General features: G+C 38.9%; 1 protein-coding gene across 1 annotated transcript in view; it reads right to left on the bottom strand.

Annotated features, from left to right (window-relative positions):
- Positions 1-12,592, bottom strand: part of LOC310932111 (MICOS complex subunit mic25a-like) — a 72,292-nt gene that overhangs the window by 39,197 nt on the left and 20,503 nt on the right. The window contains exon 5 of the mRNA XM_083895397.1: positions 8,180-8,263. Within this exon, the coding sequence (XP_083751523.1) occupies positions 8,180-8,263 (84 nt within the window). The remainder of the gene's footprint in view (positions 1-8,179; positions 8,264-12,592) is intronic.

Below are 12,592 nucleotides of genomic sequence, written 5' to 3'. Positions count from 1 at the left end.
AAAATACAAGAAATGTTACAAATACTCCTTGTAACTGATGCAAAAGTGCTGTGTTCATGGAATGAAATAAATCTCCTGATCTAGCTCAGGGCAAGAAAATCAATCAGCGCATTTACCAAGATGTATAGATCTATTCATTTCAGCTTCCTGGAAAACTGCTGTATTGTATTATAATATTATATACTAACCACTATATTCATCACTATCTTAAATGAATCACATCTCTTCTGTCACTATCAAACCAAAATAAAAAATAAATAAAAGTGATTTTTTTTCCCCCTGTACCGTCTTTATTCCTCTTTGCTTTCTGTAGCACTGCACTTTTCTGCCTCATCTTTTCCTATTTTCCTCCATTTCCAGAGTTTTAAAACTCCTCTGAGAATCCAGGGCTACGACTTTCATGAAGATTTTTTTTGCTTTAACACACACACACACACACAGTGTAGTAGTAAAGTACAGTTTGAAGTAAAAGTTGTGGCTTTGCATTTATATCCTGAGGATTTTTATTTTATTTTTTTTGCAACCCCAACCTCTTCAAACCAAACCACAGATCAGCAGTAATGAGATGCATTACTCATACATTTTTTAAGAAATAGCGATTTTTGAGTTTGCAGTTTGCCCAGTGAACACCAGCCCCAAACAAGTAAACAGTGGTATTATAAAAGAAACAAGCAGCTAATCCCAAACAACTGCAGCCTCTCCTCATCTGATCCTCCTTTCTTAGGCCTTCCAGAACCCAGTATGCATATCACCTCTAAATATTTATCCAGCAAACTGTACCAGCTGGGGGTGTGAAAAGAGAAAGAGAAAGCTGGAAGGGAAGTAAGGGAAGGATGCAGGAGTAGCAACAAAATGCTGTCAAGGTAAAAAAGAGACAAAGAAGAAAGATTTGTGAACTTGGAATTTTGAGGCCATGGCCAAGTGGAAGACTTGTAACTGGAGGGTTGACAGTTCAAATCCCAGGACACGTCAAGTAATAAGGTGCCCTTAAGCAAAGTTACCTACCCCATTGCTCTCCAGTTTGTATGTTCACTACTGGTGTGTAACAAGGATGGGTTAAATGCAGAAGTACAGTTCACTATCACTGTGTGTGTGTGTGAGGGGGGGGGGGGGGTGAAGCACCACAGCAGTTCAATCACCCTGCTAAAACAGCCTTGTTAATAAGGCTCACTTTTGAGTGCCTGTCTCTTTAAATGCGAAACTAGCCTACGCTGTCGGGGGCCATCAGCAAGGGGTATATCCGCAAACTTGTCCAATCCTCAACTTTCCAATATACCCAAAGTATACGCACTCCCACCTGCCACTAACTGTTTTAATTAATTATTAATAAATTCAACAAAATAACTGTTAAATATTATGATATAATGCCGACTACACTTTATACATGTTCAAAGTATCCATATAAACTCGATATTGAACACAGAATACCTGAACTCATAAATTTCTCTCTAGTTTTTAAAAAAACTAGTTAACCTATTAAACCTTGTTAAATATTATGAATATTAAAATGCTAACCACACCTGCCATATCTTCAAAGTGTCCAAATTTTATGAAAAACCATACAATATGTTCAAACTTTCCATTCAATGCATTAATAAAGAAATGGAGGCTTAACTATTTTTTATATGATAATTAATAAATGTATATTATAATGTAATAAATATTATGAAGAAGTGCTAAATAAACCCATGATATCCTCAATGTGTCCAAATGAGCTCAATAATAAAGAAAAAATGCCTTAACTATTTTTTCTGTGTTCACTAATAAGTTAACCAGTTAACTTATTATGTAACTATTACTAATCATAGCCAAAGTAATAATGATTGTACTTGTAGATGTTGTTACATGAATCATTGTGCACAATTTGAAGGCTGGAAGATAAAGCCGAAAATGTGTTTTTAGCATAATAAATTAATTAATTTGCTAATTAATAATAAAGCTACAAAGATGGGGATAATTCTCAGGTGGTATGTGATGCCCATGCAAAATTTGAAGCCAATACCTGCAATACTTACTACAGGCGAAAATATGGTTTTTATATCATTAATTAATTAATTAACTTATTAATAATAATGGTAGACAGCTCAAAATCAATAAGGATCATCTACAGGGGGTATGTGACCTATAAAAAAAAATAAGAAAATGTAATCTCAAACGCCTTTCCAGTTATTGCGTTAACGGCTAAAATCTGCGGACACGGACGTGGACGTGGACGTGGACGTGGACGCGCGAGACCGATTCCATAATATCCGCATTTCTCGCGGATATAACTATGTCAGTGTCACTGAGGCGCCGGCAGCTAACAGCAGTTAGCATTTGGAAAAGCGATAATTAGCCGACTCTAGCCGGCACATTGCTGGACACGTAAATCTTCTGAGGCTGGAAGTTTGTGTAGAACTCTGTGCTGCACTGTGCAGCCAAGAATAGAACACTTTGCTGACTTCCGCTCTTCCGGATACTATTTCCCTCGTCTGCGCTCTCGCATTTTTTAGGGACAAAGCAGAGCACCGCGAGACAACAATTCCAGGAGTGTCTCATTGTGATGTAACAATGAGTGCAGAAGTCATCGCATGTTTTATCTCCTGTACTTAGAGTGAGGCGGACCACAAAAACATGAGTGAGTCATCATTTGTCACACTTGGCTTACTCAAAGGGCCTCCAGAATCCCAAATATAGTATTTAAAAGCTGATTTTGCATAATATGTCCCCTTTAAACTGAAGGTTGCTGGTTGTATCTCAATGAGTGTTTACCACTGTTGAGAAATGTACAAGTGAACATGTTTTGCACAGACAAAAATAATGAGGTGGCCACCTCATTATGGCAGAGCATGAACTCTGCCATGTTTACAGATATTTACTAGTTATAAAACCAATATTTCCATCTCCAGATGGGTGTGGCCTTAGTGGAAATATTGCTTAACAAGAAAAAAAAAAAAGGATTATAAGGCCTCCAAGATGAAAGAAGTTAACTTTGACTTGGACTTTACCAGTTCCAGAATTTAAAGAGGAATGGTTTGTAATAACGGTGTCAACGCATGACGTGTTTCCATCACGACTGAACGGAAAAAGGCGCATGTGATGTCATGTTTGGAGTCCAAGCACCGTTTACCAGTTAGTGTGCCTACAGTTGAACTGAAGTGTTCTGTTTATTTAACGAAAAGATAACCAAATAACCAGCGTATCTGTGTACTGTGTATGTGTGCATCTGTTTTTAAAAAATAGTGTTTCTTTAGAGACTCATTTTAACAATCGGGAGTCACGTAAACATGGCGTCATGAGTGTCTTCTTCCGGTCAGTCGTCATAGAAACGCGTTAAGGTGCATTAATGGTGACGACTTTAAAAAAACATTTTATAGGTTATACTACGTATAAACAAAACAGTTCTTATTCAATCTTGAGGTGCAGACAGGTTTTAAGGTTGGATTTCGGTCAGACTGTGTGTTCTTATAAAACGGTGAGAGAAGAGATGTGTTTGCAGATATTTCTACTGGACTGTGCGGACGCCACTGCTGACAGCATGTCAAGCAACCTGTCAGACATGGAGGAGGATTATTATCTCCTTCTGTACACTCTAATTCCACCTGCTTCATACTTTACTCTGTGACAGCTGCATATGTGTGTGTGAGAAAGAGAACGACAAATCATAAGGAGACAGACAAGAAAGATGAACACTGTATCCTAACAGTTTTAATAGATTATGATATTTAAAGTCCTTTTAGAATTTTTTTGAAAGTCCAGTGGAATGATGTTGTGTCCTTAACAATTTAAATTGCACTAAATTCAGGAAATTCTGCTAGATCTCAACACAGGACGTATGTAAATGTGAGATACATAAATGCACACGTATACATATAACGCACACAGTGTGAATGCACAACACAACCCACTCTGTGGCACACAAACACACACACAAACCGATGGAGGTCTGTCAATACACACGCTTAAGCTCAGCAGCAAATACAGCTTGTGCTACTCGTATGTCAGCCTGCCAGTCTTCTACTCCCTCTGCAAACCCAACCTGTTACTAACAAGACTAACACAGACAGCCAGGCAGCTGACACCCAAGACCTGTGTGTGTGTGTGCATGATTTCCCTAGAATATTTTTTAAGAAACAGCAGCAGAGCTGTTGTCCTAGTGCCCATCAGAATGCCGTGGCCTATATTCATTAAATATTTTTTCGTTAAAAGGCCTAAAAATCAGATTTTTTTTAGTCTTTTAATTTTAAGTTTTTGAATAATATTCTAACAGCTGTTTTTTGTTATTTTGGGATCATTTGTGGCATAAACTATTAAGGCAGAACTCTCTGAGGAACTGGTTTAATTTGGATAAGGATGTGAATTGTGGCTAGGTTTAGGTTCTTATTAAGGTTCTGTGTGTACATGTACCACCAAAATATGTACAGTTAGGTCCATAAATATTGGGACATCGACACAATTCTCTTTATTTTGGCTCTATACACCACTACAATGGATTTGAAATGAAACGAACAAAATGTGCTTTAACTGCACACTTTCAGATTTAATTTGAGGGCATTTACATCCAAATCAGGTGAAAGTTGTAGGAACACTTTCTATATGTGCCTCCCACTTTTTAGGGGACCAATATAAGGGACAAACTAAACAATCATAAATCAAACTTTCATTGTTTAATACTTGATTGCAAATCCTTTGCAGTCAATTACAGCCTGAAGTCTGGAAGGCATAGACATCACCAGACACTGGGTTTCATTCCTGGTGATGCTCTGTGAGGCCTCTACTGCAACAGTCATCAGTTCCTGCTTGTTGGGGCATTTTCCCTTCAGTTAAGTCTCCAGCAAGTGAAATGCATGCTCAATCAGATTCAGGTCAGGTGATTGACTTGGTCATTGCATAACATTCCACTTGTTTGCCTTAAAAAAAATATTTGGTTGCTTTTGCAGTATGCTTTGGGTCATTGTCCATCTGCACTGTGAAGCGCCGTCCAATGAGTTCTGAACCATTTGACTGAATATGAGCAGATAATATTGCTGAAAACACTTTAGAATTCATCCTCCAGCATTTGTCAGCAGTTACATCATCAATAAAGGGAACCAGTTCCATTGGCAGCCATACATGTCCACGTCATGACACTACCACCACCACGCTTCACTGATGAGGTGGTATGTTGTGGATCATGAGCAGTTCCTTTCCTTCTCCACACTCTTCTCTTCCCATCACTGTGGTACAAGTTGATCTTGGTCTCATCTGTCCATAGGATGTTCTTCCAGAATTGTAACTTTTTTTTTTGGTGTTTGGCAAATTCTAATCTTGTCTTCCTGTTTTTGAGGCTCATCAATGGTTTACATCTTGTGGTGACCTCCTGGAGAGTGTTTTTGACTGTTGTGAATGGGTTTTTCTTCACCAGGGAAAGAATTCTTCTGTCGTCCACCACAATGGTTTTCTGAGGTCTTCCAGGTATTTTGGTGTTTTGAACAGTTGATTTAGCCACACCTAATGTTTTTGCTATTTCTCTGATGGGTTTGTTTTGATTTTTCAGCCTAATGATGGCTTGTTTTACCAACAGTGACAGCTCCTTGGATCTCATATCGAGAGTTAACAGCAACAGATTCCAAATGCAAATGTCGCTCATGGAATAAACTCCAGAACTTTTACCTTCTCAATTGAAGATGACATAATGAGGGAATAGCCCACAAATGTTCATGAAATAGCTTTTCAGTCAATTGTCCCATTACTTTTGGTCCCCTAAAAAGTGGGAGACTGTTGCAATTCCTACACCGTTCACTTGATTTGGATGTAACCATACCCTCAAATATATATAGAGCTAAAATAAAGAGAATTGTGTCGATGTCCCAATATTTATGGACCTAACTGTATATATGTATATACCAGTATTAGAACACCAAAAAACAGCGTTAATGGGAACTTCCGGTCTAGGTCCGCTTTAATCATATCGCTCCATCTTAATCCAATCTCTCTATACCGGTGTGTGACGTGTGTGTGAGGAAGAGGATGATGATGAAAGCGCAAATGATCTTATTGGGAATAAATCTGCCTCCTGTGAAAAGTCCGTAGCTGACTTTGGTTGGCCTATTTACACCACTGTATTTTAACGTTGGTGATAACGGTGTTACTTCCAAGAGTTCAATATTTTCTCAGGCGGAATGAAAAGTTTGACAAGAAAGAAAGAAAGAAAGAAAGAATGAAAGAAAGAAAGAAAGAAAGAAAGAAAGAAAGAAAGAAAGAAAGAAAGAAAGAAAGAATGAAAGAATGAAAGAAAGAAAGAAAGAAAGAAAGAAAGAAAGAAAGAAAGAAAGAAAGAAAGAAAGAAAGAAAATCTCTTCAGCAGCTCTTGTCCTCAGCAGGACAGGATTGGACATGCCTGGTTTCAAAGCTCCAAATGTCAGATTTAACCAAACCAAACAGAAAAAAGCCTGTTGCTCAGGTCAGTGACTCTATCCGCTTATTGCGGCTTATGGCAGACACTAATCATAACCTCTACTCAAAATTCTCATAACTACACAGAAATAAGATTTCTAAACTAGTGGGCCAATTCTGTATAAACTAGTGTACAACCAAACTTGGTTGGAGATTTTCTGACTTTAAGTCTGCCCTCGAATACAAGCTGTAGTAGCCCATGAGGGGCAACTGTAAGTGTAGCGATGGCACTCCAGGTTTGAATTAGCCATAGTAAACAGAACATAACACTTAGATTTTGCACATAATGCCTTGTAAAGGTCTTCTCCATCTAAGAGCCAGATGAGTGCTTCCCCCAGAGAGAGCCTGTGTAAAGGTCCTTCTTGTGTGGCACTCAGTACGGCTGAGACCTAACTTGAGACTAACAGCTTCCACACCTTTTCTGCCTTGTAAATGTCAGACAGATGGATGAAGGGGGGTTGGGGGGTGAAAGGGCTTGTAAGGGCTCTCTGGAGATGCTCCGGCAGTATCAAATTCAGTGGGTTTTTTTTCCACAGACTTTTGTGCATACTGTACTTTCTGTTGCAGCGAGTGTTAATTTACTTTGGACATGTACTGGATGTCTTCAGTGCTAACACACTGCATTAACACTGTACACAAGAAGGGTACAGATATCCCTAAGGTTCATGATGCTTCAGCAGGTGTCCTAAGTAAAGTAAATCTGACTTACTTACTTTACCAAAATAATATTTTGTGCCATGGTTTTATTATTCAGTTTTATAATAGAGCTTCAAATAAACAAAAAGTATTTACCTTAATATTAAAAAAAATAATAATAATTCTTATGGAATCTACATGGTATATTTGAACGTTGACATTCTCCTCTTCACAGGAGGAAAAGAAGGTAGGTGTAGACTCCTGCTGTGGGGCTGCACACTGACAGAGAGGGAGGGAGACAGAGAGCAGGACTGTCGCTCAACTAGCTCTGTGTTTGTGAGTCATTAAAGCGGTTAAAATGCTACTTGTCTAAGTGCTTGTTGAACAGGAAGTTTGTTACAGGTGCATTTACACACACACTCCCCCAGTGCCTCCAGCGTGAAATAATTGCTGAATTGTACATGACGTGAAACTAAATTTTTATACACTTTTTTTAATAAAATAAAACTTTAATCAAAAGGGATTTTAAGGGTTTGTAGGGCTTCAGGTTTTGTACCCCACTGAGTTACAGCATGTCCAAAATGGAAAAATTGTGTGTACACAGACAAATTTGGCTGTAAACATTTGTGAGGATATTTTGGCAGAGCTTTAAAACTTGCTGGGGGGAGTTTCGGGAATTAAGTTTAGACGCATTGAAGCACATACAACTTTTTGGCTTAAACATGTCATGATGTTAAAACTAACTGCACAACGTGACATGAAAAGAAGACAGTATCCATGTTAACACTGGTCCCCTATAAACCTCATATTCACAACGTTATTCATGGAAACTGGGGATGGGTTTTCGTGGAACAATTTTGATTTACAACACAAAGACAGTGCCAAGACATACCCAGTGTGTGTGTCCATATTTAAGTGTCATCATCCATGTATTTTTGTACCTGTAAGTAAGCAGTAAGTGTTTGCATCTATACAGTGAGTTACACACACAGAGTTGAGTCTTTCCCAAATCCGCAGACATTGTTTTTTTTCTGTTTGTCAGCATGTGCAGTTTGTCTTTTCTCTGTAGGTTTGAGAAATGCCCCTAATGAAGTCGTCCCGAGGGAGTGTGTTTGTGTAAATGTCGTACCCTCTTCTCCAGTTGTGCTAGCTGCTCCTTGTAGAAGGTATCCAGCGCTTTCAGCTGTAAATCTTTCTTCTGCAGCCGCTGAGCCTGCAACAGGTCACACAAACACACACACATTAGAAGGTTATACAGTCTATTTTCTCACTGTAGTTCTTGCTTTTTATATATTCTGTCCTTTTTTGTGTAGTTGGTTGTATACTAATTACTGAAATGTACAAAAGTGGCCCCAAAAAGAGATGTCAAGTTCAAGATAGGTATGAGAGGTTGCAGGAATGTATCCAAAAAAAACATTTGACTTCATTCAGTCCTGCATCTACCACCCAAAGTTGCTTAACTGGAAATATGAACGTCAACTTCACTGCCAGAACCAGAATACCCCAAGAAGTAAAGTGAAGGAATTAATCAGCTTTTTGTTTATAATAAACGCTCTACGATTGATTTTGACATCTTCCCAAATATCACTGTGTTTCCCAAACTTTCTACATGGAGGACTCACTTAAGACAATATAAGATTCATTTTATTCCACAGTGGGGAAATGTACATCTAAAAAAAGATTGCTACCGCTTTATCCTCCACCAGAGGGTCACGGGGGGTGCTGTGCTTATCTCAGCTGACATTGGGCGATAGGCAGGGTACACCCTGGACAGTTCGCCAGTCCATCACAGGGACACATATAGAGACAAACAACCATTCACTCACACTCTCACACCTACGGTCAATTTAGAGTGACTAATTCACCTTATCCCATATCGCATGTTTTTGGAGTGTGGGAGGAAGCCAGAGAACCCGGAGAAAACCCCTGCACACACGGAGAGAACATGCAAACTCCTTGCAGAAAGGCCCTTGTTCCAAAGTTGTTCCAAACGGGTCATGAACCCGTTTGGAACAACTTTGGCCAGACCGATTGCTAACCATCACAACCCAAATGACATTATAAATTGTGACATGAGCACACTGTGCTTACTGAAACACGGAATATATGATTTGGTAAAATTGGTAAACAAAGAATTTCCAAGCAATGTTGTGGTAAATTAATCAAAACTTATTTTTTATGCACGTAACTTAAAATAATGTACACATAAATATTCAAAAAAAACACATTTATACACCTCACTGGCAAAATGACATGGTACAGAATGTTAACAAATACCAGTGACCAAGAAAATACTATTAAGAGCCCACGACAGGAAAGGCCAAGACATTCATAATCTCTTATCTCTCATTGATTCTCTGTCCTGAAGGCATATGGCATAAAAAACACTCATGAAGAGCAAGCCACTATCCTCAAATTACACCTCTTTGAAACTCTTCACTTTTGACCTGCCTTCCTATTCAGCCAACCCGTTTATTAATCAATAGCCACGCAGCAGCCATTGTGCCCGTGTTTGTGCCATCGCAGAAAATTACACCAGACTCCATCTCACTCCATCGTATTATTTTCAAGTAGTTATGAAGTGCTGCAGATGGAAAACATTCTTTTATGTTCACTCAAACATGCCCATGGCCAGACAGGCTCATAAATGCACACGCAGACCCGCCACATGCTGAATCGCAAAAGAAAATAAAACTGTGATAGAGCTGCACAGAAAAGAAGAGCAAAACAATACGCAGAAAGTACTAAAGAAAACACAAGGGCACAAAGATCATCGCAAGAGACAAGATATACGATGTATCTAAAAACAAAACTTTCTTGTGTATATGTGTGTGTTAGCACTTTGCTCAAATAACCTCATTTAGTTCACTACTGAGTTTTGTCACAGACAAGACAGATCTTAAATAAATGTGTACTGCTTATATTAGGGATGCATGATATTGGACTTTTTGCTGTTATCCAATTAATAGAGATATATCGGGAGTGCTTGGGACTTGTGGCGTCGCCAGACTGCCAACCACTGATTGGTCACAGGAAGAGACATGAGCAAAAGTCCGACACAAGAATCAAACCGAACAATGCCAAAATGTAGATCAGTTAAAAAGACTTAACAATCCTAAAAACGTGGGTTAAACTCTTTAACAGAGGAGTCTGGTGTATTTAGCGACAGCACTGCTGATCGTAATCGGCATCACAGACCCTGCTGCTGTATTTCAAGCCAGTGACTGTGTCAGACGGAGTCTGTGCTCCGGTCATGGAGGAAGTACTAAAAAATAGTTATAATTAACTGGGTTAGGGTTGGGTCTAATGATTCAGTTACACTGAAAACAAAAACAACTGCTTTACAAGTTACTAGTCACTCATTTGTGTGAGTCGTGTTTAAAACAAAGTCACGACAGTTTCAGGTAGTGATGACTCCGCCCACATTGAGCAGGTACTATTTTGTAGTGGAAACCAACCTAAATTGTGTTGTCTCGTGCCGAGGCTGAGGCGAGGCTGAGGCGAGGCAAGGCGAGCTGGGACCATAGGTGGAAAAAGGGCAATGGATATAGAGGGCACGAGCATAGAAGTCAAGGAGGTAGCAGCCTATTTAGCCAACTATTGTAGATTTGAATATTCTAAATTTGAATAGATATATGTATTTGAATATTTATATAAAAAAAAAAAAAACACAACGGAGATTCAATTGTGAAAATTAACATTCGACTGTGGAAAAAAAAACACACCGGCGGCTGCTTTGATGATGATTATAGTGGCCGACTGGGCGCACTGGCTTGTGTCTTTTCCTCCGCCTGGAATTTGGTGAATAAAAAGAGATCAGCACTGGCCTCTTCACATTTGGACTCGGTAAAAATTCTTTGTTTTCACATTTTTCGGAATTGTGTGCAAAAATGCGGTGGGGGAGCGAACGGGCGAGTGAACGGTCTACAGTCTTAAAAGTGTCACGGTATAGGTAATATGTATGTTTTAGGCATGTTAAAACTGACATAAAAATATCTATACAAGTATGTCTCCTTGTATTAGTTTGTCCACCTGTTATTGACATAATGCACAAATATAGATATTTGAATAGTTTGAATCTGTGTTTTATTTTTAGAGGGAATATTTTGGAGCAATTTTGACAGCCCTATGGCAGATATTGGTGTGTTGGCCGATATCCAATAATACATTTTAAAGCTTATATCTGCCAATACCAATACTGTGCCAACAATATTGTGCATCCCTGGTATAATATACAGTATAACTGCTAGGGATGCAACGGTATTCGGTATTTTACCAAACCGTTCAGTACACCCTGTTCAGTTCAATACGCAACGGCAAACAACGATATTTCAGTAAATTTCAGTCCGTCAAAATGTATTAAACTACACAATGCTGCGTGATTAGATCCACTCAGGAGCACTCTGTTCATGCCGCCTTCAGCGTCAATCAGCGCGAGTGAACAAGACTCTGAAAAAAGGTTTGAAGCGGCACCGTCTTCGTTTAAGTCCGCTGTGTCAGATCATTTAAGATTCAGCGTAGACTACGATGAGAATGAGAAAATGAATGTCAACAAACAAACCACGGTGTGCAAGCATCTGTTATGCAGCGCAGTGAAGTTCGTTTGAAGTTGGATGTTGGACAGACACTCGCTCTACAGCGCCACCCAGAGCAAACGTCATCACCCGTCTCTTTCACATGGAGCGGCATGGTGTAGTTGTAATTGTAGTTTCTGTGAGTGGGTTAAAACTTTATTTTTAATTTATGTGGTTTTACGTTTGCGGTTTCATTTGATCTGCACTATTGTTATATAAAGTTTGCGGTGTGATTATATCTGTGCTTTTAATTATTTTTACAATGTAATATTGCCTTTGCAAGTCTGAGCAGATTTATATTAAGATATCGAAACCATACCGATACCATGACATCAGACAAACAAAATCAACACGTGTAAGTTGTCAAATGATCATTTATATGTAGTGAGGTTTTCTCCATTTCCTTCTGTTGGTAAAACATTGTGTCGTCTTTAACTGGCCACATGTCAGCACCACATAAACTAAAACTTTTAACGTTTTATTTGGGGTAATAGGGATGGGCACACATAATTAGATGATTCAGTTAATTATAAAAACTCCATCAGTTAAATGGAGTATATGAAAAAGATACATCTCTTTATCTTCGTGGTGTAGGTTTGCTGTGAGTCTGGGTCTGCAGATTTACATCTTTTATTCACTTGTGGTGTTGTGTTGCAGAGGCATGGGTGGGGGGAATTTCCACTCTCCGACAGCTTAGACGGGTCAAAGCAATGTTCGCAATTCAAAACAGCAGGATGTGGCACAGCTCTGTTACCTGGTTCATGAAGAGTGGTGGCGTGTTTTACAAATGCTGATATTTCAGCCTTATTTTCACATTCAACACTGAGTTAACGTAAAACATTTCTCATTCCAAACGAATAGTGCCTCCATGTTAAGGGTCCAACCTGCTAAGTAATAGAAATGGGTCAATAGGAAAAGTCAAATGTTTGTAAGATATATGGTAGAGACATTGAGGAATAAAAGAAAAA

The sequence above is a fragment of the Microchirus variegatus genome (assembly GCF_963457635.1).
Source record: "Microchirus variegatus genome assembly, chromosome: 9".
In the NCBI taxonomy this organism is placed as follows: Eukaryota; Metazoa; Chordata; class Actinopteri; order Pleuronectiformes; family Soleidae; genus Microchirus; species Microchirus variegatus.
Note: the sequence above shows the minus strand (reverse complement) of the source record. Positions and strands in the feature narration are given on the sequence as shown.